The sequence below is a fragment of the Lethenteron reissneri genome, chromosome 24, assembly GCF_015708825.2.
Source record: "Lethenteron reissneri isolate LAM-NWPU_2019-01 chromosome 24, ASM1570882v1, whole genome shotgun sequence".
NCBI lineage: Eukaryota > Metazoa > Chordata > Hyperoartia > Petromyzontiformes > Petromyzontidae > Lethenteron > Lethenteron reissneri.
Window position 1 is genome coordinate 20495934 of NC_083802.1, and position 27598 is coordinate 20523531.

Below are 27598 nucleotides of genomic sequence, written 5' to 3' on the forward strand. Positions count from 1 at the left end.
CTACGTGTCTGTGTGCATGTCTCCACGTGTCTGTGTGCATGTCTCCCGTGTCTGGGTGCATGTCTCCACGTGTCTGTGTGCATGTCTCCACGTGTCTGTGTGCATGCCTCCCGTGTCTGTGTGCATGTTTCCACGTGTCTGTGTGCATGTCTCCACGTGTCTGTGTGCATGTCTCCACGTGTCTGTGTGCATGTCTCCACGTGTCTGTGTGCATGTCTCCACGTGTCTGTGTGCATGTCTCCATGTCTCCACGTCTCGCTCTCTCTGCCTGCCTAAGCCGCTGTCCCAGCGTACGTCTGTCCCCTTGTCAATGTCTGTCTCCATGCTCCTGTCTCCATGCCCTTCAGTGTCTGTCTCCCTGTCTCCTCCATGTCCCCCTGGCTACATAACCACGTCTCCCTGCCTGTGCCCATCATCCTTCGCTGTCCTCCTACAGCTCTGTCTGTCCTCCCGCACTCTCCGTCTCATCCGCCCTGTGTCTGTCCCTCTCTTGTCTGCCACTTGTCCTCTATCTCCCTGTCTCTCTGTCATCCTGTCTATCCCTCTGTGTGTGTCTCTGTTCTTGTCTCTATCCCCCTGTCTCTCTGTCATCCTGTCTCTCCCTCTGTGTGTGTGTCTCTGTTCTTGTCTCTATCCCCCTGTCTCTCTGTCATCCTGTCTATCCCTCTGTGTGTGTCTCTGTTCTTGTCTCTGTCTCCCTGTCTCTCTGTCATCTTGTCTATACCTCTGTGTGTGTCTCTGTTCTTGTCTCTGTCTCCTGTCTCTCTGTCATCCTGCCTATCCCTCTGTGTGTGTCTCTGTTCTTGTCTCTGTCTCCCTGTCTCTCTGTCATCTTGTCTATACCTCTGTGTGTGTGTGTCTCTGTTCTTGTCTCTGTCTCCCTGTCTCTCTGTCATCCTGTCTATACCTCTGTGTGTGTCTCTGTTCTTGTCTCTGTCTCCCTGTCTCTCTGTCATCTTGTCTATACCTCTGTGTGTGTATGTCTCTGTTGTTGTCTCTATCCCCCTGTGTCTCTGTCATCCTGTCTATCCCTCTGTGTGTGTCTCTGTTCTTGTCTGTCTCCCTGTCTCTCTGTCATCCTGTCTATCCCTCTGTGTGTGTTTTTGTTCTTGTCTCTGTCTCCCTGTCTCTCTATCATCTTGTCTATCCCTCTCTGTGTGTGTGTGTGTCTCTGTTCTTGTCTCTATCCCCCTGTGTCTCTGTCATCCTGTCTATCCCTATGTGTGTGTGTGTCTCTGTTCTTGTCTCTATCCCCCTGTGTCTCTGTCATCCTGTCTATCCCTCTGTGTGTGTGTCTCTGTTCTTGTCTCTGTCTCCCTGTCTCTCTGTCATCCTGTCTATACCTCTGTGTGTGTGTGTCTCTGTTCTTGTCTCTGTCTCCCTGTCTCTCTGTCATCTTGTCTATACCTCTGTGTGTGTGTGTCTCTGTTCTTGTCTCTGTCTCCCTGTCTCTCTGTCATCTTGTCTATACCTCTGTGTGTGTGTGTCTCTGTTCTTGTCTCTGTCTCCCTGTCTCTCTGTCATCTTGTCTATACCTCTGTGTGTGTGTGTCTCTGTTCTTGTCTCTGTCTCCCTGTCTCTGTCATCTTGTCTATACCTCTGTGTGTGTGTCTCTGTTCTTGTCTCTGTCTCCCTGTCATCTTGTCTATCCCTCTGTGTGTGTCTCTGTTCTTGTCTCTGTCTCCCTGTCTCTCTGTCATCTTGTCTATACCTCTGTGTGCGTCTCTGTTCTTGTCTCTGTCTCCCTGTCTCTCTGTCATCTTGTCTATACCTCTCTGTGTGCGTCTCTGTTCTTGTCTCTCCACACCTCGCTATCTCCCCGTCTCTCTGTCACTCAGTCCCCTCTTCCTCCTCGTCCCTCATCATCTCGAGCCTCTCCTCCCTCTCCCCCTGTGTCCATTGTCCCCGTATTTGTGCCTCTGCCCCCATCTCCGCTGTCCTCCCGTCACCGCCTCCCTCCACCCCCATGCGTCTCCCTCGTCCATCGGCCTCCTCTTCCCCATCCCCGTCCTGTCCTCTCGCGCCCCTCCCCTCGCTTCATATTTCCCAGCTCAGACGCGCGCCGCCCAGCCCCCCCCCCCCTCCCGAGCATTCGGGCGCCCATTGGTCCCGCGCGCCCTCACGTGACCGCGGCGTTGCGCGCGGCCCCGCCCCCATCCTCCAGCATAGAAATGGAGGCGTGGCCACACGCGTCACGCGGTCTCGCTTGAACCAATGGGCGCGCGCGCTGGGCCCCCCGGGGGGGGGGGCGCGCGTCCGCGCTAGGGAATCGAGCGCGCCGCCATATTGCCTCCCGCTCCGCCGCCGCCGCGACCAGGAGGAGGAGGAGGGAGACGGAGGCGCCACCCGCCGGGAGCGAGGAGCCGCGTCCCCCTCTCGCGTCCGTCTCCTCCTCGGCCTCGCGTCTCTGCCTGCCTCCCGGTCTCCCCGAGAGATCCGCGGCGGGAGTCCGCGAGCCCGCGGCGCGCCTCCGCCGCGCGGGTGATGCCCGTGCGGGGAGCGGCGGGGGCGATGATGGCGTGCTGCCTGAGCGAGGAGCAGAAGGAGGCCAAGCGAATCAACGCCGAGATCGAGCGGCAGCTGCGGCGGGACAAGAGGGATGCGCGCCGCGAGCTCAAGCTGCTGCTGCTCGGTGAGCGAGACGGGGGTGCGGGGAGGATGCGGGGGGTGGGGGGGTTTGGTGAAGCCGCCGCCGCCCCGGGGCCCCGGGCCTCCGCGGCGGCGCTCGGATGGATTCGGCGCCCCCCCCCAACCCGCAGCCCCCGAGCGCAGCCCCCGAGCGCTGCCTTTTGCCCCCGACGTAGCCAAAGTCCAGGGCCGGGGATTTGTTTGGCGTCGATGAGGATGTGGCCGCCATGGCCGCGCAGACCCCGGCGTGTAGCGCTTCTCAGGCGTCTGCCCCGCCCGGCCCGGGGGTTGCGTGGAGCGTCTGGGGGGGTGCCCTCTCCCCGCGTCTTGGGGCTTTCGGACCCCATTTACCATTGGCCTCCCTCTCTCTCTCTCTTTGGGTTCTCTCTCTCTTTGCCCGAGGTCCTGAGTTTGCCTGGATTGGTCCTCATCCCGTGTTCCGAGGCTGTCGTGCCTCGGTTCATGTCTCTGCATGGGACGTTACAGGGCAGTGTCGGGGCTTCCTCCCCGTGGGACCAGGTTTATCCTCATGAAGGACCCCGAAGCTTAGTACGGGATTGGGGGTGTATGGATGGGTTCGTGGCTGGGTAGCAGGCTGGTTTTGTTTGCATCTGGTTGGGTGGGTAGAGGTTGGGCTTGTTGTTTGGGTGACTGCGTGGCTCGCTTGCTTTGCGTATTGCTGTCATTGTTTGGCTGGCTGGATAATGAAACGTCTGAACGCGAATGGAAGCTAGGTGGCTGGCTAATACAATTCGTTAGATGTGTCGCCGCTGTATGGTTGGTTGGCTCAGCAGGTAGGTGGTTGACTGGATGAGTGCGTTTCTGGGTGCTTCTTAGCTGGTTAGCCGGTTGGATAGTTGACTGGGTGAGTTGCGAGGTGGTTATCTGGATTGCCAAATGGGTATCAGAATATTTATACTGGAGGAATCCGATGAGTTATAAAGCTCTTTTTAACATATCCTTTAGTTGACTGGGTAGTTGGTGTGATCTATTTAGGTGACTGGCTGGGCACCTGGCTGGCTGGGCAGGTAGGTGGCTGGATACCTGGCCTGGCTGAGCGACTGGTTGTATACCTGGCTGGGTGTCTGGATGGTTCGCTGTGTAGGTGTGTGGGTGGATGGTTCGGTGTGTAGATGTGTGGGTGGATGGTTCGGTGTGTAGGTGTGTGGGTGGATGGTTCGTTGTGTAGGTGTGTGGGTGGATGGTTCGTTGTGTAGGTGGGTGGGTGGATGGTTCGGTGTGTAGGTGGGTGGGTGGGTGGATGGTTCGGTGTGTAGGTGGGTGGGTGGATGGTTCGGTGTGTAGGTGTGTGGGTGGATGGTTCTGTGTGTAGGTGTGTGGGTGGATGGTTCGGTGTGTAGGTGGGTGGGTGGATGGTTCGGTGTGTAGGTGGGTGGGTGGATGGTTCGGTGTGTAGGTGTGTGGGTGGATGGTTCGGTGTGTAGGTGTGTGGGTGGATGGTTCGGTGTGTAGGTGTGTGGGTGGGTGGTTCGGTGTGTGGGTGGGTGGTTGGATGGTTCTGTGTGTAGGTGTGTGGGTGGATGTTCGGTGTGTGGGTGGGTGGATGGCTCGGTGTGTAGGTGGGTGGGTGGATGGCTTGGTGTGTAGGTGGGTGGGTGGATGGCTCGGTGTGTAGGTGGGTGGGTGGATGGTTCGGTGTGTGGATGCGTCGGTGTGTAGGTTTGTGGGTGGATGGTTCGGTGTGTAGGTGGGTGGGTGGATGGTTTGGTGTGTAGGTGCGTGGGTGGATGGTTCGGAGTGTAGGTGTGTGGGTGGATGGTTCGGTGTGTAGATGGGTGGGTGGATGGTTCGGTGTGTAGGTGGGTGGGTGGATGGTTCGGTGTGTGGGTGTGTGGGTGGATGGTTCGGTGTGTGGGTGGATGGTTCGGTGTGTAGGTGTGTGGGTGGGTGGTTCGGTGTGTGGGTGGATGGTTCGGTGTGTAGGTGTGTGGGTGGGTGGTTCGGTGTGTGGGTGGGTGGTTGGATGGTTCTGTGTGTATGGTGTGTGGGTGGATGGCTCGGTGTGTAGGTGGGTGGGTGGATGGCTCGGTGTGTAGGTGGGTGGGTGGATGGTTCGGTGTGTAGGTGGGTGGGTGGATGGTTCGGTGTGTGGATGCGTCGGTGTGTAGGTTTGTGGGTGGATGGTTCGGTGTGTAGATGGGTGGGTGGGTGGTTCGGTGTGTGGGTGGATGGTTCGGTGTGTAGGTGTGTGGGTGGGTGGTTCGGTGTGTGGGTGGGTGGTTGGATGGTTCTGTGTGTATGGTGTGTGGGTGGATGGCTCGGTGTGTAGGTGGGTGGGTGGATGGCTCGGTGTGTAGGTGGGTGGGTGGATGGCTCGGTGTGTAGGTGGGTGGGTGGATGGTTCGGTGTGTAGGTGGGTGGGTGGATGGTTCGGTGTGTGGATGCGTCGGTGTGTAGGTTTGTGGGTGGATGGTTCGGTGTGTAGATGGGTGGGTGGATGGTTCGGTGTGTGGGTGGGTGGATGGTTCGGTGTGTAGGTGCGTGGGTGGATGGTTCGGTGTGTAGATGGGTGGGTGGATGGTTCGGTGTGTAGGTGGGTGGGTGGATAGTTCAGTGTGTGGGTGGGGGGAAGCTAACGTGCAGCACCTTCGCCCTCCTGCCCTCGACGGTACAAGGCACTTTGACCGTGGGCGGTACGCATCGCGTTTATTGCGAGAAGTTGTAAAGGGATGGTGGTGTCTGTGCTCCGCTTGCGCTCCAGTGCCGTGGCGTGGCTCGGTGGCGCTTTGCCCACGCCCTGTTATCGCGCCATGGCCTCGTAATCTACCCCGTGGCCCTCCACTTCGCAGAGGGTGGGTGGGGGGGTCCTACCCTGCACCTCCATTCGACTTCGTCAAGAGTTAGTGTGGTGGGCAGTGCCCCCCCACGAACGCACGCAGGCCTGTAAATTCATTACTTTGCGTTGTGTTTGCAGCGGAGGAAGAATGCAATGGGAGGCAGCACCGTCTGCATCGTTGTGTCTTTGTGGGACAGGAAAGCAGAGACACCGAAGGGAGTGGGCTGCCCGCCCGTATTTACACGCCAGCGCTCGCTCTCGGGGGTGGACTCCGTGTCCCTCCTCGCTCCGATCCAAACGATGCCGGTACAAATAGAAATCCACGCAGCTCCAACGGAAGTATTAGAATGCCAGGTCCTCCTTTTGACTGACACCACCTAGTGATTCTGGAAGCGGACACACCTGGGCGTGGTTTGTTAATATAAGGGCGATTGGTTTGCCTTTAAGAGAATTCTCACAGCCACAGTTCAAATGCTAAAGGAAAATATAGCTTGAAACGCCTGTGAAATGTGTGCAAATTTGTGGTGGAAATGCATTGTATAAAATAGTAAGCCAAATGAGCACTTCTCAGAACACCAGACACATTTCCCGGTACTTTTCATAATGGTTCCTATTCCTATACCACAATGTTAGGCAGAGGGGAAACGGCAGTGAGAGTGATTGTCGAAGTGATGGTGAGTGTTTGTGTGAGGGTGCGATAGAGGCTGTGTTTGAGAGTGTGTGAAGTCAAGGTGAAAGAGTTTGTGTGAGTGTACGTGAGTGTGTGGGTGAGTGCCAGTTAACAAGGGCTGTCTGAATAGGTCTTGTACTGGGACTTGTGCATTTACATTTCCAGCACTTGCTGCTGGGAAAGATGTGGGAGGCGATCTGGGGGCAGCACCTGTGAGCGGGATGCCTTGAGCTGGACTGGTCAGTGTCCACAGGTTTTGCACAAGAAGCACTGCCGTTGCTGCTGCGTGGATTCACTCTGGGAGGGCGGGCCAAGTCTGGGTCCCTGGCCAAGGCCGTGGGGGAGGGGGGCCCCTTCCCATACAAGGCAGCCCTGTGCGCTGGATTCCTGCCGCCGGCTGTTTTTGGAGGGTTTCCCACGGCACGACGGGCCGGCGGGACGCCTCTCCTGGGTTCCTCACAATGAACTAAACTGTTCCACGGCACCACTCGCGCCCGCGTGGTCGAGGATGAGGCCCAGCACCGTGGCTCCCTCGGTTGGGGGGGGGGGGTATGGTACACCGTGGCCTCGCCGCACCCAGGGCCCACACCTGGACCCCACCGCATCTCAAATTTAGCAGCAGCCACCAACGCCGCAGATTTCGTCCTACGCTGTGGTGTATCGTTGATTGCCTCTGCCTTAATTATTTGGCTGTTTTTTCTCAGTTCTATTTGCTTCGTTGCTATACTCTGTTTTCATGCTATTTTCTCTTTTTAATGACCCTGCTCACTTTTGCAAATGATGTGTCTTGAGTTCTAACCTGGTTACACAAAATCAACTTGAATTGTGGGTGACCACTGCACCTCGTGACGTGTGGGTGTGGTTTGTGTTGGTGCTGCTCTTGGTGGTGTGTGCGCACATGTATGTATGTTGAAGTTCTTGGCATCGTACGTAGCCATCCATGCTAATCGCAGGTGCGGGGGAAGGTGTGTACGCCTGTATACCTGTACATGAGTACACCTGTGTGACCCGTGCAGTATTCAAGGCAGGGGTTTCATGTCTGGTGAGATGTGCAGGGCTGAATGCTGCTCCTGCCCCTGTCTTTGTGGTTGAGCCAACCGCAAGTGGTTTTGTCTTGATGTGGGGTGCCGAGGTTTCTACGGAGTGTGCTTGTATGTCTTATGGTCATGAATTTGTACAACTGTACACTTGTACATTTCGGTGTCTAAGTTATGTTCACCCATCCTGTAGTGGATTGGTTTTGGATGATGATATATGTCACTATACCTGTACAACTCTACGCCTGCTTGTACTCTAATATGAATGTACCCCTGCAAGCCTGTCACATCTGTACATGTGTCTGCCAAAAAGCCTGTAGACTTGTAAACCTGTGCTTGTACACCTATGCATCTCCTCCTGCAAACTTGGCCATCAGTCCGTCTGTAACCCTGTGTGGCTCTTCACCTGAATGTACACCTGTACGTACGCCCGTACACCTGTACGCGCTGACAGGAGCTTGTGCTTTCCTTACAGGCACCGGCGAGAGTGGCAAGAGCACCTTCATCAAGCAGATGCGCATCATCCACGGCTCGGGCTACACGGAGGAAGACCGGCGCGGCTTCATCAAGCTCGTCTACCAAAACATCTTCATCGCCATGCAGGCCATGTGCCGCGCCATGGAGACCCTCAAGATTCCCTACACCTACGAGTACAACAAGGTACGCCGCGCGAGGGGGCGGGGACACAAGCGTACCTGCCTTTGCATCTCTGGCGATGAGCGGCTCTGAACGTGACCTTTGCGTACGTGCTGCGTACGCACGGCGCTGCTGACCCTGGTGCGCCGGTCAGCTCTGAGCGCCGTCGTATCGCGTGTCGGTCCGCCTTGTACCTGCGTGCGCGTTTGATGTGAAACGTCCCCGGGGCAGATGACCCCCTGCCAGCAAGGGTCATGCACTTGGGCGCGCCCAGCACCTCCGGGTTAGATGTTCCTGCCGGTGTCTTCACTTGCTGCGCACGCGGCTTCACAACCCCTGCGTTTTTATGCGTCTCCCTGCGGTTCGTTTATTTTTGTTGAGACGCCGGGCCCAAGCTGGCCTTCACACCCAGGGGACGTGGTGCACCGAGACGGGAAGGCTGCTTTCACCACAAGGGGCGGGGAGGGTGGGGAAGCGGTGGTGCTTATGTTGATCTTGAGCCGTTTACAGGCATCCGTGCACGCGGCTATCGATGTGTGTTTTAGCCGACGGAAGGGGGTGAGCACCGGGTCAATTGTGCCGATGGCTGCCATTGCGTAGACAGTCGGCGTTCGGCCGTGGGTTGGCGCACGACGTGCGCTGATGTGTCATGCAGCTGACTGCTCACCTGATGCATGCAAACCTTTACACCCGGTAGTTTATACGTCTGTAACCTTGTATACTTGTACGTTTTCATACCTGTAAGCCTGTGTGGCTCAGCTGCACGTACATCTGTACATGTCGTGTGACTTTGTTGGCCCGTGCATCATCGTGCTTGAGGAGACGCTCACTGATGGCCATGCTCGCGTTTTCCTGGGCACCGTAAAGGAGAGTGACTGTGCAAGGCTATCTGTGCTGCAAGGAGCCATGTTTAGTTGGCAGAGGGATATGGTAATGGGAGCTTAATTTGCTATTTTAAGTGCAGACGGTGTTTTGTATTGAAATGCTTTTCTTTGCAAGCCCTGCCGTAGGCGGTGGGGGTTGGGGAACTCGGGTATGGCTTGCTACCTGAAAAAGATGGTAAGAATTTCATAAGAAGACAGGATAAGCAATGTACAAGTCCGGAAGAGAACATGGCAGGATTTTGTACAGCAAAAATACTTGCCCTGTATACTTACTTTTTACAGGATGGGGGAAGGCCGATTGTTGAGACGAACCCTGAAGTGGTCTCCACGAGTCCAAGGAGAAGGCGTAAGAGCAGTTGGTGGGAGACTGTCAGGGCGGATGTTGGAGGTCGTGTGTTTCCTATGCAGCAGCTGCGAGATCAGCCAGCGAATAGAGAAAGCGTTGGTCGCGACGCGTGGCTGTAGTACCAGCGGCTTTGGCCACGATGACGTCTTGAAGGCTTGGCAGCCATTGTCTCGGCAGCCATTGTCTCGGCCTGAACTCATGCTTACGTCCTCCTCCTCTGGCAGGAACATGCGCAGCTGGTGAGGGAGGTGGACATCGAGAAGGTGTGCTCCTTCGATAAGCCGTATGTGGAGGCCGTGCGCTGCCTCTGGGACGACCCCGGCATCGAGGAGTGCTACGACCGCCGGCGCGAGTACCAGCTCTCAGACTCGACCAAATAGTGAGTGTCGCCGTATTTCGTTCCTGGCCGTGCCGCACCCACCGCCGCGGTTCAAAGGCCTTGCCGAGTACCACCCTGTCTTGTTTCCACAGTTACCTAAGCGCGATTGACCGCATCTCGGGGCCCAACTACTTGCCGACCCAGCAAGACGTGTTGCGTGTGCGCGTCCCCACCACCGGCATCATCGAGTATCCCTTCGACCTGGAGAATATAATCTTCAGGTAGCGAGCACTTGCTCACCACACGCTCCTCGCACAAGCTCACCATCATACTTACTTCCACACTCGACCATGAAGGCCGACACGGCGCATGAGCACACCCACATGCTCACCCACAGACCCACGCACACATGCCTACAGGATACTCTCCTAAAGAGATGCCTCGGCATGTATGACACTGCTGAGGCAGCTCGGCCCTACAGACCATTGTGCCGTCCACCTCCAGGAGGGATTTCCGGGATTGGGGCTTGTGCTGGGGGCTTGTGCTGGGGGCTTGTGCTGGGGGCTTGTGCTGGGGGCTTGTGCTGGGGGCTTGTGCTGGGGGCTTGTGCTGGGGGCTTGTGCTGGGGGCTTGTGCTGGGGGCTTGTGCTGGGGTGAGCGTGAGCAGAGTGACGGAGCCCCCCCAATGTCGCATGCGTGCAGGATGGTGGATGTGGGGGGCCAGCGGTCGGAGCGCAGGAAGTGGATCCACTGCTTTGAGAACGTGACGTCCATCATGTTCCTGGTGGCACTGAGCGAGTACGACCAGGTGCTCGCCGAGTCTGACAATGAGGTGAGTAGCAGACAATGTATGTCTGTTGAACTTCGGAGGTGCTAATGGGAGGTGCGGGAAATAGTGCAGAGAGTGCGGAGGTTCGCGCTCGGCTCCGATACCTGCTCACGGCCAACATCAGTGACATATCTTACCTGGTCCTGGGCCTCCGCTAGGTCGACTGAGCCTTACACGAGTACCTGGTGCAGGGTGTAAACAACAGCAATGCGGAGACAAAGGCGACCGAATGTGGTGCTTTCCACCCACCCCCTCATATGCCATGCTGCTCCCTAACAGCACTTGCCCTTCTTGGATCAAACTGTCACCATCCTAGAATCTCTCCCAGATCAGGAAGAACGCTGCTGGCGAATGGATTGGAACAATGCGGATATTTATTCTGGACATCTCATCCGAGACCCAAACATCGCACCTCCTGGTTTTGACATTCCTCAAACACTGATGTAAACATGAAGTGCATCAGATGTGCACATGGAAAAATAAAGACGAGACCATGCAACCCAAACGGTGGATCATATACTACACCACTCTAGTCTGTAGAGGAGGAATAGCAAAACGACACAAAAGCTCTCCTAAAGCCGTGTTCGTCGAGGCCAGCAGACCTTAACATTGGATTCCAGCTTTGTATCCATGTGTGCATGTACCCATTTGCATGAGTGTTATTTGTGCTTCATGTGTGCTGGAGTGTAAGTGTGCACGCGTGAGCGTGCTCTTTGTGCACCTGCGTACGTGAGAGCGCGTAACCTATGCGAGAGCATCTGCCTGTGTGCACGTGTACCCATGCGTACTTGCGTGTGTTCGAGCGCACACGTGGGAAGCGTGTATATTTTTGTTATTTTGGCACCGTACGTCGCTAACCATACGTAGCCAACCTTGCTTATCGGTGCGTGGGTGTCTCTCTGTGCCACAGAACCGCATGGAGGAGAGCAAGGCACTCTTCCGGACGATCATCACCTACCCGTGGTTTCACAGCTCCTCTGTCATCCTCTTCCTCAACAAGAAGGATCTGCTGGAGGAGAAGATCATGTATTCTCACCTCGTGGACTATTTCCCAGAGTTTGAAGGTGAGGCAACACACACGTGCCCGCACCCACACCACCAGCACACGACTGCGCTCCCGCCTGCGTGCACCACCGTGTCACGCCCCACCCCCACGTACAAAGACAAATATGCCTGGACGGCACGCACCCGCATGCATGTCCACACTCGCACGTGTTCTGGCACGCCGTGAGGGCCTACCTTCTCCCTCCCCCTGCCACCCCCCCCAACTTACTTTGTCCGCAGGCCCACAGAGGGATGCGCAGGCTGCGCGCGAATTCATCCTTAAGATGTTCGTCGACCTGAACCCCGACAGTGACAAGATCATCTACTCGCACTTCACCTGCGCCACCGATACGGAGAACATCCGCTTCGTCTTCGCCGCCGTCAAGGACACCATCCTGCAGCTCAACCTCAAGGAGTACAACCTGGTGTGAGGAGGGCCCGCCGGGGGATCGGCCGGGGGAGCGGTCGGGGTGGCGCTGTGGGCGTAGCGGCAGTCGTGGGCGGGTGGGTGGGAGGGTGGGTGGGGCGCCGGTTCTGGTGGAGGTGTACCGGTCGAGCGAATGTCTGCATACGGCCATGCGTCTGCGTGGTTTTGATTCCTTCGATTTAAAATTTCGCGTTTTCGCCTCCCCCCCACCCGCCCATCCTCTCTGCCCCCCCCCACCCCCCTTGCATGCGTGCGTGCTCGCTGCCCCCATGCCCCCCTCCAGTGGCTGCACTCACTGGGGACCGAGCCCCGTCCCCCCACAGGTAGGCCGACCTGCGGCACGTATGGAGCCCTCCCCTTGTTGCTCGGGGGCCCCTGTGCACGGATAGAACCCCCAACACCAAGGCCCCCAGTGCCGGGGCCCCAGGAGGGACCCGGCGTGCCCCACCACCGCCTCAACGCGGCCCCGCGCGCGCGTGTGTCTGTGTGCGCGCGTGTGTGCTCGTTGTGTACGTGACATTGGGAGCATTTCCACTGCTTATGGGAGGGGCAGGGTTGTGGGGGTTGTTGGGGTATCAATCGTATACATTTGTTACAATTCTATTAAAACCGTGGCGCGCTACGTTATATTATACCGTGGTGACGTACAGTATTAACGATTTTTAGTGGGTAATTTCTACGGTGTATGTGGGTATGCACGTGTGTGCGCGCACACGTGGCTCGGCGTGAGTGCGTGCACCCGCGTCTGTTTTTCCGTGCTTGCGTATGTACCTGTGTCGGGGTGTGCGTGTGTCAACGTGAGCGTGTGTAAGCGTGGGTTGCAGGTGCGTGGCTGCTCAAGTGCGGCTGTTGGAATTGGTGAATGTGGCTAACGTGCGGCTGTGAGAATGTGTGCACCGGTGCAAGTTCCCGTTACGGTTTGGATAATTTGTTCTGGTGACTGTGTGCGTTGTGTGTGTGTACTCGTTGGGAGGAGAGTGCACTTGGCTTAGGGCGTGTATGCATCGCTGTGTTCATATTTGTGCACACATTGATGCGCGCACCTGCCGTGGTGCGTGCACGATTGCGTACGTGCGCGCATGTGCCGGAACGTAAGCTTCATGCGTGCTTTCGCTGGTACATAGACCATTGTGTGTGTGCGTGCACACGTGATGACATGCGTCCCAGTGCGGGCGCACACGTGTCGGAGCGTACGTACGCACGTACGCACCGACACGCATGCACCCACGTTGGGCAGACGCTGCTGCCGCCCCCAGTGTCACCTTGTCTCCATCTTGTACCCTCGCTGACAACATCGTTATTATTCTTTGTTGTTGTTGATGATGAGGAGTCTTCTCTTTTTTAAAGTCATACATTTTTCGGTGTTATCCAAACACACACACAGAAAAAGAGAATGAAAAGAAATGTAAAGAAACTCATCGATGTATCCAAGCCATGCTATGTTTCCATTAATTTCAGTTATTGTTTTGGCAAGTGACGTGTACTGTTGTGAATAGCCATGCCTGGTGCGAAGGCGGTTTTTAAGTTATTTGATTGTGTTCCTCTTGACGACGAGTGGTACGAACGGGTGAGGATTTCTCCCTCAAGGGCTAGCTGTTTGTCGAGTGGGCGCTGGGGTGGGACGCGCGCCGCTCCACCTGCGAGGCGGTGCGGTTCAGGCCACCGGGTGGCGAGGGGCGGCTGCGATGGCACAGGGTGGGGGCGCAGGGTGGGGGTGCAGGGTGGGGTCGCGACCCGGTGTGGCGAGGGCAGCTGTGCTGCGCGGTGCTGGTGGACGCAAGCGTAGAAACTAAAGCCTCCACCGCCCCGCATGCACGACCGCGCACAGCTTCACTCGAGGAAAACTAGGGTCCGATCCTTTCCATTTCTTATTTAATTGAGGTCTATTTGGGGCTCAGGATTGACGAGGATTTCATTCCCATTTTAGACATGTTTTAAACTTTGTAGCGGAGGAATATCGACCTTCCTGACACCTATAAGATGTTGAGTATTTTAGAACGCCCTGCGGCGGTGTCTACGACTAACGGTTGCCACTTGTTTTTTGCGCTGAGCGAAGCGCCGCCCCCCCCCCCGTGCCCCCCCACTTTGTCCCCCGCCCCCCCCCCCACTGCCACACGACTCGGTCCCTCTTACCCACTCCGTCTGAGGCATCCGTAGAGAACATGTTGTTGGTGAATAGTATCGTTTTGTTGTCAAATTGGATCGTGCGAGCTGCCGGCTCCACTGGGCGCGTGCGGAGCTGGGAGGCTCTCTCTGGTACCGCTGTAGCAGCGAGGTGGGGGGGTGGCGTCCCACTCCCGTGCCAGCTGTCGCGTAGAGAAGGCACAGCGCCGGTCACGGTGGTAGTGGTGGCGAGAGCTGTAGTTAAACTGATTAGCAGTTCTGTAGTAAGTGGACTCGACGGTGGCTGCACGCTGTGGGGGTGCTCTCGTGAGGCGTAGTTGGGGGGAGGAGGGGGGGTTGAGCTGGGACGAAGCGGAGGCCGTAGGGAGCCCCTCTCGGAGTTTGCGCCCATAGCTGCTTACGTGTGAGTTGGCCGATTGTGACGTAATACCAGTCGGTGGTTTTGCATAATTGTTAGCAGAAGTCTTTGACTTTCATTATATCAGAAAATGAGGAAGAGCCCTGAACACAGAACGTGTCGTCGTAACTCTGAAGGCTTGGTCATTTGCCGAGCAGCCCGTCGTCGCCTTCACTGGCTCCCATCCAGCAGCATGCGGAGAGGGATGTGGGCGCTGTGCGGGTCCGCCGGCTGGCCGTGACAACCAGCCGGCGCTACCGGCGGCTTCTTTGACGGTGGTCGGTACCGGCAGTGGCGCTGTAGTTTAGTGCAGGAGGGAAAGCGGTACTGGCAGTGGCACTTACCAGCTGCAGTAATAACAGAGGTGCGGCGCCGGCCCTAGCCAAGTACAGGGGGCCAGCTGGGCCGCTTTAAGAGGCCGGGCCATTGGGAGTCATCACAGGCCACGTGGTGTTCCGTGCGGCCAAGAGGCGCACGTGGCCCCTTTGTCTGCTGGCGGTGTCTGCGACGTGCGGTATTGTGCAGAAGTGGTTTTGTACATGGAGGTTGTGACGGCGTTCTGGCGGTTACCATCTACAGGCTCCTCGCTTCGCCGCGGCTCCACACGTGCAGCTGTTTCCGCATTTACACGTCCCCTGGTTCTAATGGGGTCACGGTTTCGGTGGGTTCCTCGTCCTCGTGGGTTGGAGGATCTGGTTCCCATGGGTTCCATATTGCAAGGGGGGCCTGGTTTTCATTTGGTCCCCGGTGTCCGATGGTTCCTGGTTTTCTCTCGTGGGTTCTCGGTCTCTCTTCGTTCACCGTCATCCCGGCGTTAGGAGGGTTGCCCGGGCGATGAGACTGGCGCGTGGCCGCTTAGATCCCACGTGAAGACGTGGCCGTCCACTGCCGACCTTTCGGAAACCGTGACCTCGTGGTGATGGTGGTGTAAATAGAGTACAATGGTAAATGCCGAGACATCACTGTATATATATCTATATATGGCAGCCATCCATATTTGCCTTGTTAATTACCAAAATTGCCAATTCTGAATGTGTTGTATTGTTAATCTGTATCTGTTATGGTAATATTGTATTGTTTCAGAAAAAAAACTGATATGAAGAGCTTTTATGTTGGCGACTTTTTAGACTTGGGGTGTCCGCGGCGTCGGAGCCGAAGTGGAGGGCGGCTCCACTCGCCAGCCGCAGTCCCCCGCAGCTGTCGTCGCAGAATGCATTCCTTACTCCGAAACGTGCGCTACAGTTGGACAGACACCAGTGGTTTCACTTGTGCTTATTTTACACTACAGGCTTAGCTTTGTTAGAGGAACAGGCCTCATCCCCAGCTGAGTGTGGCGATGGGGGTCGTTGGGTGGTCAGTAGTGGTGGTGGTGGTGAGGGTGGCAGCTGGCCAGTGGCATCGTGAAAGGAAACCCACTTGGGGTGGTTGCGGTGACTGCAGTGGCTGCTGGTGCGTTGCCGTGCCCGGCTGGGTCCTCGCAAAGTCTAATTGGAGCCACCCCAGAGCTCGGTTGACCGGCTCTGGGCGACGCGTCTCCACAAGGCGAGTTCACTCGGCGTGGACGGTCTCTTGCTGTCAGAATGCGCAAGGCCGTGCGCGGTGGGGGGACGACCCAGGCACGTAATCGGAAACTCTGCATCCGAAGGCACTGGGCTCCAGGACCAGAGGCCGATTGTCAAACCACCCCTAGGGGGCGCTACGTGGGGGGGTTTCCCGCCTTCGGGAGGCAGGATGTAGGTGTTGCCGAGTAATCGCCCCCCTGAAAATCAAAAGTAAATTTAAGAAAAAGTTTTCCGCAGCCAATATTTAGATTCGCAATAGATTTTGGCGCGAGGAGATGTAATTCTGACACGGTTTGTGTCGTTGAGACCCTTCACCTGACAGCCAAACAAATTGTATTCTCACAGAAATGTTTTGTTGCACAAATTACCCAGCTTACTCTTGTAAATAAGACTCATCCTGGTCTCTTGAGTTCTCATCTGGTTACACAAACAAACTTGCCTTGACTTGAGGGGCCTCGCCGAGACTGCATGACACTAAGGGGCTCTTAGACCGGGGGCTCCAGGGAGCGCCAGGGAGCGCCAGGGACTGGAGGTTTCTAACTACAGCCCAGTTGCCACAAAGCCTCAAATGGCGCGTGCATCCCCGGCCCCGCGGGTCTGTTGTGATTGGTGGACGAGGGAGGAGGGGGGTGAGTTGCTGATAGGTGGGCCAAGGCGGTTGATACCGTCCCTGCTGCTGCTGCTCGGTGAGAGACACTACATAATTATTCGCCAAACCTACGTTTGAGTTTGGTGAATTGAGCTCTGCGCATATCTTCACATTAGTAGTGTACGCATACTTGAACTCGGATGAAGTGCCAAGCTTCCATGTGAGACCAAGCCGTGTTCCCGGTGGGCCGCGTGCCTCTCGCCCGGCCGTCGTGTCGTCCCGTGCACGCGTCTCCGGCCCGCCGCTCGGGTGCCGTGCATGCCACCTCGAGCGCCCCTCACGGGGGGGGGGGGGGGGGGGGCCTTACCCGAACATCTCGTGTGCAGCGGCGGCGCGGGCAAGGTGGCAGTGGGCTGGGGAGGAGGAGGGGATGCACCAGACGAACGCCAGTGCTTGCTGCACAACTCCCGTTTCTCTTTTAATTTTTTGTTTTTATTGAGTTGATGTTTCGTGACACGTGTAATTTTTCTACGTCCTGTGACTCGCCGATGGTCGATCTCTTGCATGCCGAAGCTCTGCTCGTGGTTTTGTAAGCTGTGTTTGGGGCCGCGAAGGCCGCCTTCCCCTTTATATAACTACACTCTCATAGCCCGTATTACTTACTACACTGTACAGCCACAGACATGGAATAAATGATTTGTCAGAATCTGTTGCCTTCCGGGCATGAGTGAGATATGTGCCTGCCGTCGTGTCGCCAAGCGTCGTAACGCACAACCACGCCGGTCGCGACGCGGTGGCCTCGAGTCTCGTGTGGAAGGCGGTGGTTGTCATAACGGTGGTGTGACTGGTGGTGCTGATGAGAATGCTACGATAAATTTAACGGAGGAGGTGTGAGAGTCTGGTGTGTGGTGCTGCAGGTTATGGCTCTTACAACGGCTGTTCTCAACATTGTGGGCAGACACCACAGTCACCTCTCGCGGTGTTTATTCACCAACCACCTTACAGTTACAATGGTGTTCTGTTCCAAAAATAGTAGTGTCTGCAACAGTTGGTGGGAACCGCTGTCTTCGATAAGCCACTTAATTGGCTCCCAAGCAGCACCTGCCCAACAGATGTGAGAAGCTCATCACAAGAAGGCCTTCGTGTCGTTACCATGGGAGGAGGCCGCGATTTGCTTCTTCTTGTCCCGGCAGAAAACCGCTGGGGACATTCCCGGATCTCACCAACAAGAGCTGGACGAGCGGTTCCACCAGGCCACACGTTATGCCCCCAGTCGCCTGCGTTGCTGCTTGCGTGCACAAGCCAGGGAATGCATCTTGAAGGCAGCACTTGTCTGGAAGCCGTGTTAATTGGGAAGAGACGACGCGTTTGCCAAATCCATAATTGGCGAGAGAATTTTCAAATTGGCCATGATGCCGGCACAATGCCCTACTCTTGTAACTATTGAACGGAGCGGACCCTGGTTTTGAACCGCGATCTCTTCAAGGAGCGGCGAACGTGCGGCTGCAGGGCCGCGTCACGCTGGTGGCTGAAATAGGACGACAGCTGCCGCCCAGGGGCCTTGAGCAGCCGCACCTCGTCGTGAACACGCGGCTGGCTACAGGCGAGAGACGCGAACCTTACACCAGTATCGCAGAGTCGCTCTCCCGTTGGAAATCAAATTGAGTAAACGTCACTACATTTTCTCTTGCCCGTGACGGTTTGATAATAAAGATCACGCATCGGCGCCCCACCGCCATGGATCCTCCTTCCCGCCTGCTCCCAGTGCCTCTCCCAGTGCCTCTCCCTCCTGGTTACGCTTTGCTCCCCCCATGGCTCCCGCTCTCTCCTGGCTCCCTCCCTGCTCCCCCCACCTCTATTAATAGCGGCCGCGAGAGTTGGGAATGCGGCTGCGGGGAGAGGGAGGGAGCCTGGGCGGAGCGGCAAGAGCTAAAGAAGGAGCGAGACGCGGGGCAGAGGGGAGAGGAGATAGAGGGAGAAGAGGGGAGAGAAGTAGAGGGGGTAGAGGAGGTGAGAGGTAGAGGAGGTGAGAGGTAGAGGAGGCCGCCGTCGCGTCGTCCTGACAGCTTCTTCCCCCTCACGTCGGGGACGCGGGACGAGCGGCTCCAGTCGTGACGACACGAGCCAGAATGGAAGAGGAGGGGGGGCACCCCCTCGGCTCCTCGGGCATCCACGGCTGGAGTGACCCCAGCTCGGGCGAGGAGGTCGCTGCGGGCGAGCGGCCACGGGGAGACGATGCGGGAGACTCGTCGGGGACCCTGGTGGGAGACGAGGTCGCCTCTGACGAGGCGGAGCTCACCGCCGTCGGCAGCAACTCGGACGGGCCCGGGACGGGCGGCCACGCGGGTCGCGGGGGGCCAGGAGGGCCCCGCACCCCCCCGGGTTGGCCCCCCTCTGGGAGTCAAACGAGAGATGAGGTGGGTGGTGAGGTGGGTGATGAGGTGGGTGGTGAGGTGGGTGATGAGGTGGGTGATGGATGATGAGGTGGGTGGTGAGGTGGGTGGTGAGGTGGGTGATGGGTGGTGAGGTGGGTGGGTGATGAGGTGGGTGGGTGATGAGGTGGGTGGGTGGTGAGGTGGGTGATGAGGTGGGTGAGTGGTGAGGTGGGTGGTGAGGTGGGTGGGTGGTGCGGTGGGTGGGTGGTGAGGTGGGTGGGTGATGAGGTTGGTGGGTGATGAGGTGGGTGGGTGATGAGGTGGGTGGTGAGGTGGGTGATGAGGTGGGTGGTGAGGTGGGTGGGTGATGAGGTGGGTGGGTGATGAGGTGGGTGGGTGATGAGGTGGGTGGGTGATGAGGTGGGTGGGTGATGAGGTGGGTGGGTGATGAGGTGGGTGGGTGGTGAGGTGGGTGGGTGGTGAGGTGGGTGGGTGATGAGGTGGGTGGGTGGTGAGTGGGTGATGAGGTGGGAGGTGAGGTGGGTGATGAGGTGGGAGGTGAGGTGGGTGGTGAGGTGGGTGGGTGATGAGGTGGGTGGTGAGGTGGGTGGTGAGGTGGGTGGTGAGGTGGGTGGTGAGGTGGGTGGTGAGGTGGGTGGTGAGGTGGGTGGTGAGGTGGGTGATCAGGGGAGGAATGAGCGTGGGGGTGAGGTTCGTGAAAAAGGCGAGGGTGATGAGGTGGGTGGGTGGTGAGGTGGGTGATGAGGTGGGTGGGTGATGAGGTGGGTGGGTGATGAGGTGGGTGATGAGGTGGGTGGTGAGGTGGGTGGGTGATGAGGTGGGTGGTTTATTTGGGTGGGTGATGAGGTGGGTGGTGAGGTGGGTGGGTGATGAGGTGGGTGGTGAGGTGGGTGGTGAGGTGGGTGGGTGATGAGGTGGGTGGGTGATGAGGTGGGTGGTGAGGTGGGTGGGTGATGAGGTGGGTGGTTTATTTGGGTGGGTGATGAGGTGGGTGGTGAGGTGGGTGGGTGATGAGGTGGGTGGGTGATGAGGTGGGTGGTGAGGTGGGTGGTGAGGTGGGTGGGTGATGAGGTGGGTGGTTTATTTGGGTGGGTGATGAGGTGGGTGGTGAGGTGAGTGGTGAGGTGAGTGATGAGGTGGGTGGTGAGGTGGGTGGGTGGTGAGGTGGATGATGAGGTGGGTGAGGCGGATAGGGGGTGGAGGGAATGAAGATAGCTAGAGGCAACAGGCTGAGGAGGCGAGTGACGAGGTGAATTTGGTGACGTAAGATGGTATGCAGGGGAGCAGATGAGGTAAAGTGAGAATTTGAGTAACGAGGTGAGGGTCGGTGAGGTGAGTGGTAACAATGAGGGATGATACTGGAGACGAGGTGGTGTCATTGCAGTATGCCCGCGTAAGGATGGTGACGAGGCGAGTGTGCAGGTGATGGCTGGGCCGTGGTTGGGCCCCACCGAGGGTCTCTGGGTGGGCCCTGTGCCGCGGGGAGCAGGTGGCGCGCGGAGGTGACCCGGGGGGCCCAGCGGGGCCGGAGGGCGGCCTCGGCCAGGAGGTGCACGACATGAAGGTAGCGCGGGGAGACGGGTCACGGAGGTCACGGGGAGACACGGGGATAAAGAGAGACACGGGGATAAAGGGAGACGTGCAAATACGGGGATATGAGAAAGAGTCCCAGAAACCACACGCAAGGAGCCCAGTGTGATCCCAGGATCGGCACCCCGGGGCTGACCCCCCCCCCCCCGCCTCTGGTCTCCCAGGCGGAGCTGGAGCAGCGCGTGGAGCAGCTGGCGGCGAGGGCGGCGCGGGTGGAGAGTTTCGTGGCGGAGCTGGAGGACATCTTCATCCGAGTGGAGGTGGGTGGCGTGCGTGGGCTGGGGGGCTGGGGGGGGACGACGAGGTGTCTGGGGGGCGCGCCTCGAGGCTTCTGCCGTTAGGGTCGTTCGAGTCACGGCGATGGCCACGACTGGAACGCGACTGGGTTGGTTCGCGGTAGGGATGTTGAACTCGTGTCGCACGTGACCAGCCGTGTTCTCCGGAGGTGCGGGTGAAAGACAACTAAACATAAAAAGCAGCGTAAGGCACTACTACTACTACTATACTCGTATACTACGGGATTATTACAGAACACACTGTTCCTATTACCATTTGAACAGGTTGACGGCAAATGAAGGCGATATGGATGCGGCGGGCCGAGATTAATGCCGGCTGCTTCGCCTGAGATTCAATCGTGGCGACAAGCCATGCCCCGACTGCGTCCCATCGCATGGTGCGCGTCCCAATGCCCCCCCATGGCCCATCTCTTTCCCCCCCCCCCCCCCCCCATGACCCATCATCTCACGCCCCGTATCCTCCAGGACTCGTACTCGGGGCTGCAGGCGGGCGCCGACTCGCGCCTCGCGGGACTCATGGAGTCTCTGCTGGACCGCTACTCGGGGCTGGCGCGGCTCCTGGAGGAGGAGCGCCGCCTCAAGACGGAGCGCCTCTACGTGCAGCTGCTGCAGTGCGGCCGCGGCCTCGCCGCCTCGCGGGACCTCGCCGCCGCCGCGAGGCGCGCGGCGAGGCTCCGCGACCGGGTCCCCTTCCTGCTCGTGAGGGTCCCAGGGGGCGCAGGGGGGCCCTGGAGGACAGTTGGGGGGGGGGGGGCACTTCTGGGCCGATGGGATGAGCCGGGCGGATTGGGGAGGCCGAGATTCGTGGTCGCTGGCGCGCCGTGTGGGGTCACTGGGTCACTCGTGGAGCGGTAAACGCGGTGGGGGGGGGCTGCGCTACCGGCCTCGCCCGCCAGGGGGCGCGGGTGGCCCGCGACTGAAGCTGCTGCCGGCCAAGGAGAGCGGCCTTCACGCCTCGCTCCTTAACGCGTGAGATGTTGCTTTTGTTCACGATGTCAAATGACGATATTGATGATTGTCTTGTTTTGTTTTTCAGTCGGCAGAGGCGATAAATGACAGGTGAGGTCTGTTCCTCCTCGTCTTCCCCCACTATATAATTCTCGCATCTCGTGTACGTGTGTGTATCTCCTGTATGTTGTACTTATGCATAATCTTTGTACTCATTTTTCTAGAACGGTTGGTTAGGTACGGTGCGAAAGAAATACAACATAATACATCTGTATGCATCTCTCTGTGTTGCATTGCATTTCCAAGTTAACTAGGTTTGTTTTCTCATTCATGTGTACCTGATGATGGTTGCTTGTGTTGCAAACGTCGTATTATATTATTATTTATTTTATTTGTACGTGACTTTACCGAAAGAACCAAAGAGTAATCCCTGCAGCCACGAAAGCTTCGAATCTAGTTTGCATCTGTAAGTTGTATGAATGCATTTCCTGTACGTCCTGTATGTCGAACTTCTTTAGCACCGTACGTAGCCAACAGCATTCCCAGCCCCTTGTCTCCCACCCTCTCCTCGTCACCTCCCACGTCTCTCCTCATCGTCTCCAACTCTCCCCTCTTCTCTTCGCCCCCCCCCCCCCCCCGTGGCTTGGTCGGCCGTCCTGTCCTCGGCGCAGGATCGTGGAGGCGGTGGGCTCGTTCCTGGGCGTGAGCCCGCAGCCCCGCACCTCGGCCGATCTCCTCGAGTTCCGCCTCGAGTTCTCCCGCGAGCGGCGCGCGCTGCGGGCTCTCACCTGCACGGCGGGTCGGCGCCTCCACCACCTCCACCTCCTCCTCCTCCACCACCTCCACCTCCTCCACCACCTCCTCCTCACGTCTCGCGCATCATCACACACCTCGTTATACCTCCACGCCTTCTTGCACACCTCCACATCTCCTTACGCCTCAGCCAACGCACCTCGTCTACACATGCCTCCTCAAACCTCATCATCACACAACTCATGACACACGCACCTCGACATTGTACATCTCCTTACTCACAATACGCCTCTCATCACCACACACCGCGACAAACATCATCGTCACACAACTCATCACCACACACCGCGACAAACATCATCGTCACACAACTCATCACCACACACCGCGACAAACATCATCGTCACACAACTCATCACCACACACCTCGACAAACATCATCGTCACACAACTCATCACCACTCCTCGACAAACATCATCGTCACACAACTCATCACCACTCCTCGACAACCATCATCGTCACACAACTCATCACCACACACCGCGACAAACATCATCGTCACACAACTCATCACCACACTCCTCGACAAACATAATCGTCACACAACTCATCACCACACACCGCGACAAACATCATCGTCACACAACTCATCACCACACACCTTGACAAACATCATCGTCACACAACTCATCACCACACTCCTCGACAAACATCATCGTCACACAACTCATCACCACACTCCTCGACAAACATCATCGTCACACAACTCATCACCACACACCTCGACAAACATCATCGTCACACAACTCATCACCACACACCTCGACAAACATCACCTCATCACACCTCTTCATCCACCGGATTGTGATGAATTTAAAATTCCTCCGTTAAATGAGCCCCCCCCCCCCTGCAGCGCCCTCCGCCCCCCGCCTGGGCCCCCAAGAGGAGGGCGGGGCCACGAGTCGCAGCTTCACGGTGCGGTGGGGGGTGGGGGCGCGAGACGTCATCACCCACTTCACACTCACCTGGCGGGGGGCATGGCCGGACTCCACAGGTAACGGGGGGGGGGGGGTGCTCGAGGGGGGTCGCACGACTTTTTTCTCTTTGCCTCAATGCGGAACTCATGTTGGTGCCCCTGGTCACTCCTACAATGAGACTCCGCTATCCTGATCTCGAGAGCTCTCGCCGGGTTACGCGGAGTGAGCCTGAGACATTCAGCCCAGGGTGAGGTGCATTGCGCACCCGTCTGACCCCCAACCCCGTGGCATGCGAGCGCAGAGCGGAGCGTGGGGGTGCGCGGCGCGTGCTGCAGCTGCGTCGTGACGGGGCTCGAGGCCAACTCGGCGCACGTGGTCCACGTGGTGGCCCACGGGCCGCACGGGGCCAGCGCCGCGAGCGAGGCGCACGTCTACCACACAGGTGCGACCCCCACGCGACTCGACACGCGCGCGACTCGACACGCACGCGACTCGACACGCGCGGGTTGGGCGGTAGTGCGGCGCAGCGAAGGAGCCTCCCACGGCTCCCCGTGCCCCCCGCTGTCGCCCCGTCTTGTCCCCGTGCCCCCCGCCCGTGGCTCCAGTCCCCGAGGCCCCCGAGTTCGTGGAGCGGGACTGTGCGTGGTGCCCGGATGGCGCCGCGCTCCGCTGGAAGTCTCGCGGCGTGGGATCCGTCTCCTCGTTCTCGCTCGAGTTCACGCGGCTCCACGCAGACCCCGAGGGCGGCGATGGCGAAGAGGGCAGCGGCCTCAGGTGATTGGGGGGGAGGTGGTGCGGGTGATGGGGGAGGGCCTGGGGCGCTCAGGCGAGGGATAGGATGCGGGGTCCCTCACGCCGTGCCCACCTCATGCCGCCCCCTCTGCAGGACCATCTCGGGCATCCAGGGCTGCTCGCGGCTCGTCTCGCTGCGTCCCGCACAGCGCTACCGCTTCCTCGTGCGTGCGCTCAACGCCGCGGGGCCCAGTGACACCGGCCGCGCGCTCATCATAGAGACGCAAGGTGACGGCTCACCTCGTCATGGTCACACCTCGTCATCACACCTCGTCATGGTCACACCTCGTCATCACACCTCGTCATCACACCTCGTCATGGTCACACACACACCTCGTCACACGGCCTCCTCACCGTGCACCACACTGACAGGGCCTTAAATGATTGAGGACGTGACAACGCGAACATCTTGTAATATGCTGACAGAGGGACCGCGTGTGAGAGCAACGTCACTGCCTCCATCTCAATATTCTTCCTCCCTTCACTTACCTCCCTCCCACCCCAGGTGCGCACTTCACCCTTGACCCCGAGACCGCGCACCCGAGGCTTCGGGTGTCTGAGGACGGGACCCGCGTCACGTGCCCCGCGGGGGAGCCCGGGGACCCGGGGGACGCGGGGGCCCAAGAGGGCGATGGAGACCCAGAGCTGTTTGATGGGTGCGCGCGGGACTACTCTCATCGGCACCATCCCTGCAATCATCATCATCATCCTAATCACCGTCAACTCATCATAATTACCACCACCATCATCATCATTGTAATTATATTCTTGCGTATGGAAATATGGTTCAGTAGCTCGATACCAATGTCGAGGTCTGCTGGCCACAATGAGACGGCTTCTGCAGATCGAGTTCGTGTCGTTTTGCTTTTCCCCTCCTCCGTCGAAGGAGTGCAGACCACAGTGGGTTCACTCTGTGGTCCATTAGTCGGGTGGTTGCACGGCCACGATCGCACCACTGTGGCTGTGTCTTTCATGGAGATATGCACATCGGCCTGTTGGTGTTCTGATGCGATTGATGGTCCCATCGGTGTCTTAGAAGAGGAATGTGAAAGCCAGGAGGTGGTGCGATGATTGGGTCTTGAATAATGACCACCATCATTGTCATCAATGCCGTGCGTCCCTCTGTGTCGGTGCGCGCAGCTGCTGGCTGTCGGTGCTGGGTGCGTCCCCCTCGCCCCCCACCTCTCGCGCCCCCTTCTACTGGGAGGTGTCTGTGGACACGACCTCTGGGTTTTGCGTGGGGCTTGAGAAGGAAGGGGGCTCGTGCCTCCTGCGCTACGCGGGGGAGCCCAGCAGGTACTGCGCGTGTCCTGCGAGTGCTCACGTGTGCCGGGTATTCTGGATGGACCGCGTGTAGGCTACTCGGCTAAGTGTACTGTTTGAATTCTGTGTACTGTGCGTGTACGCGGTGCTAGATTATCCTAGTAGCAAAAGTAGCATATGCTACGGGCCCCGCACTTTCAAAGGCCACACGCTCAATGCTTTCAAGCTGTCAATTCCGGTTCAGTGATTCTGCACTTGCTGTATCACTATAGTACTATACCGCTTTCAACTGTTACGAACGACTTTTTAAGGTTAGCGATTTGTCGTATTACCTGGCCGTATAGCAAATGATTTTTTAAAATTACTTTACTATGCAAGTTCAACATTTATGTGTTTTAATATTTATGGGTTTTTTTAATTTAGGGACCCTCTATAACATATGCTACAGGCCCCGCACTCGCTTCATCCGGCACTGCGTGTGCGTTGTGCACTGCGTGTACTGACGTGGCCGTGTGTACTGCCCCCTCCCGGGACAGGCTGGAATTGCTGGAGGAGGGAGGCCGTGTGAAGGAGCTGCTCGTGCCGCTGCTCCCCACTCGCCTGGGCATCCTCTACCGCCCCCTGCGGAGCCTCCTGAGCTTCTACGACGCCCAGCGGGGCCAGCTGCTGGCGGGGGGTCCCGTGCCGCGGGGCCCGGGCTCCGCGCGCCCCGCGCTCATCCTCGAGGGGCCCGGCAGCCTCCAGCTGCACACGCGGATCCCCGTGCCGTCATTCGCGGCGTGAGGGGGGGGGGTGCGATGTGGTGTGGGGGGCACCCTGCGACCCGAGTTCTATTCTCGCTCACGGCCAACACCAGTAACGATTATCTGAACCAGTTCTGGGCATCCCCTAGATCGACTTACTTGAGTACCCGGTGCAATGTGTATACATTGCTATTGGGGCAACGAAGGCGGCTGGGCGTGATGCTGACCGCCCATCCCCTCGTGTCAGTCTGCTGAAGCCGGGAGATCTTCGTGTGAATGTGCAGTGTGCGTGACGGGGTGGAGCAATGTAGGAGTTGGGATGTGCGGGCCGCAACAAGCCCGCTGTGCTGCATGACTGTTGCGCGTGGTGAATGCACGACCGCTTCGTTGCGTGTGAGTCGATTCGTGTACACACTCGTGGTTTGATGACGCGAATTTCAATTGTCCCCGTTGCTTGGCTGAACGAGGCTGATATTATTTCTTTTGCTGCGGTGCTGTGCTCACTTACAAGGTCAGGGGGTCCTGTCGGGGCTCACCCCCCGGGTCGGGGTTAACACGCGGGGTCGCGCACGTCAGGATCACTTTAGGTCCCGGCTCAGGGCAATGGAGCTGAATAAACACACGTGGCAGGGCAGCCATCAACAGAGTCTGGCTTCTCTCTCCGGTACTCACTCGCTCACCCACCGGCGCTCAGTCGCCTCCGTGTCACTCTGCTATCGCTCCTACCAGCGTTACTCCGGATCTGGGTGAGATCCTAGTGTAATAAAGGTCGTGGAAGTGACTTCTGGAATCCGGTCTTTATTTGTCTTTCGTTCACAACACTCCCATCTTACTCCTTCACGCTGCTGACAGACAGCGTGAGAGGGAGAGAGAGAGACGCGCGCGGCCACGTGGCAGCCTGGACCCCGCTCCAGCGTGGCCTCACCCTCCGTTCGTTCCAGATCTGACCACGTGTTGGCTGTCTCCACCCCTTTTAATACCCGGGTCACGTGGTACCTTTCCACCAATCCTGGTTAACCTCTATGGAATCTTCTAGACTCCATCGTACGTTCCCAGTACCGCACCCCTGACTCGTCCCCCCATTGGCTGTGGCTAAAGCCAGCAGATCCAATCCTCTACTTACAGATGTCACCTTCCCATTACGTCAGGGCCACGCCCCTAGACTTCCCCCCATTGGCTATGGGCCAGGACCGGTAGAGCCAATCATCGTAACGAGGTGTGATCCATCAGCAACCCGGATATATCCTCACATTACACTAGGATGGTGGTGACGGCAGCGCAGCCCCAGAAGGGGTGCAGTCGGGGCTTGAGTGTGTGCAGCGAGGTTCGTTGTTGGAGTCTTGCTTGACGGGTAGTTTGGCGCGTGCATCTGGTCCCGAATGTGGAGTTGCCTTCAATGTGCAGACGATCTGTTCGCACTCGGGGTCGCGTCGAGTGCGCATTGTGGTGTCTCCTCAGTATGTGGGTTGCGTGCGTGCGGGCGGGCGGGCACCGGTGGTGCACTGGGTAGCACAATAGGATATGAACCCGGGTGACCCGAGTTCGGTTAG

The 27598-nt window shown here is 58.0% G+C and overlaps 2 protein-coding genes across 2 annotated transcripts; both read left to right on the top strand.

Annotated features, from left to right (window-relative positions):
- The first annotated feature begins 2259 nt into the window (after positions 1–2259).
- Positions 2260–16995, top strand: LOC133346797 (guanine nucleotide-binding protein G(q) subunit alpha). The gene is made up of 7 exons (XM_061558682.1): positions 2260–2632; positions 7608–7792; positions 9223–9377; positions 9470–9598; positions 10020–10149; positions 11057–11210; positions 11431–16995. The coding sequence occupies exons 1-7, from the start codon at positions 2485–2487 to the stop codon at positions 11619–11621; spliced, it is 1092 nt and encodes a 363-aa protein (XP_061414666.1). The 5' UTR covers positions 2260–2484; the 3' UTR covers positions 11622–16995.
- A 1283-nt stretch (positions 16996–18278) lies between these two features.
- LOC133346798 (fibronectin type III and SPRY domain-containing protein 2-like) lies at positions 18279–26829 on the top strand. The gene is made up of 13 exons (XM_061558683.1): positions 18279–18706; positions 20175–20249; positions 20440–20535; positions 21037–21270; positions 21608–21630; positions 22191–22318; positions 23187–23327; positions 23552–23692; positions 23856–24024; positions 24137–24270; positions 24548–24698; positions 25183–25338; positions 25842–26829. Exons 1-13 carry the CDS (start codon positions 18419–18421, stop codon positions 26086–26088), a joined length of 1983 nt encoding a protein of 660 aa, XP_061414667.1. The 5' UTR covers positions 18279–18418; the 3' UTR covers positions 26089–26829.
- Positions 26830–27598: the final 769 nt, after the last annotated feature.

Bases quoted from the DNA above. Each gene is read 5' to 3' on its own strand.
- LOC133346798 (XM_061558683.1), top strand. From the start codon at position 18,419: ATGGAAGAGGAGGGGGGGCACCCCCTCGGCTCCTCGGGCATCCACGGC. The intron at 21,271-21,607 runs GTGAGGGTCCCA...TTTGTTTTTCAG, and splicing joins ACCGGGTCCCCTTCCTGCTC to TCGGCAGAGGCGATAAATGA. The intron at 23,693-23,855 runs GTGCGACCCCCA...CCGTGGCTCCAG, and splicing joins GGCGCACGTCTACCACACAG to TCCCCGAGGCCCCCGAGTTC.
- LOC133346797 (XM_061558682.1), top strand. From the start codon at position 2,485: ATGCCCGTGCGGGGAGCGGCGGGGGCGATGATGGCGTGCTGCCTGAGC. The intron at 7,793-9,222 runs GTACGCCGCGCG...CTCCTCTGGCAG, and splicing joins ACACCTACGAGTACAACAAG to GAACATGCGCAGCTGGTGAG. The intron at 9,378-9,469 runs GTGAGTGTCGCC...TTGTTTCCACAG, and splicing joins CTCTCAGACTCGACCAAATA to TTACCTAAGCGCGATTGACC.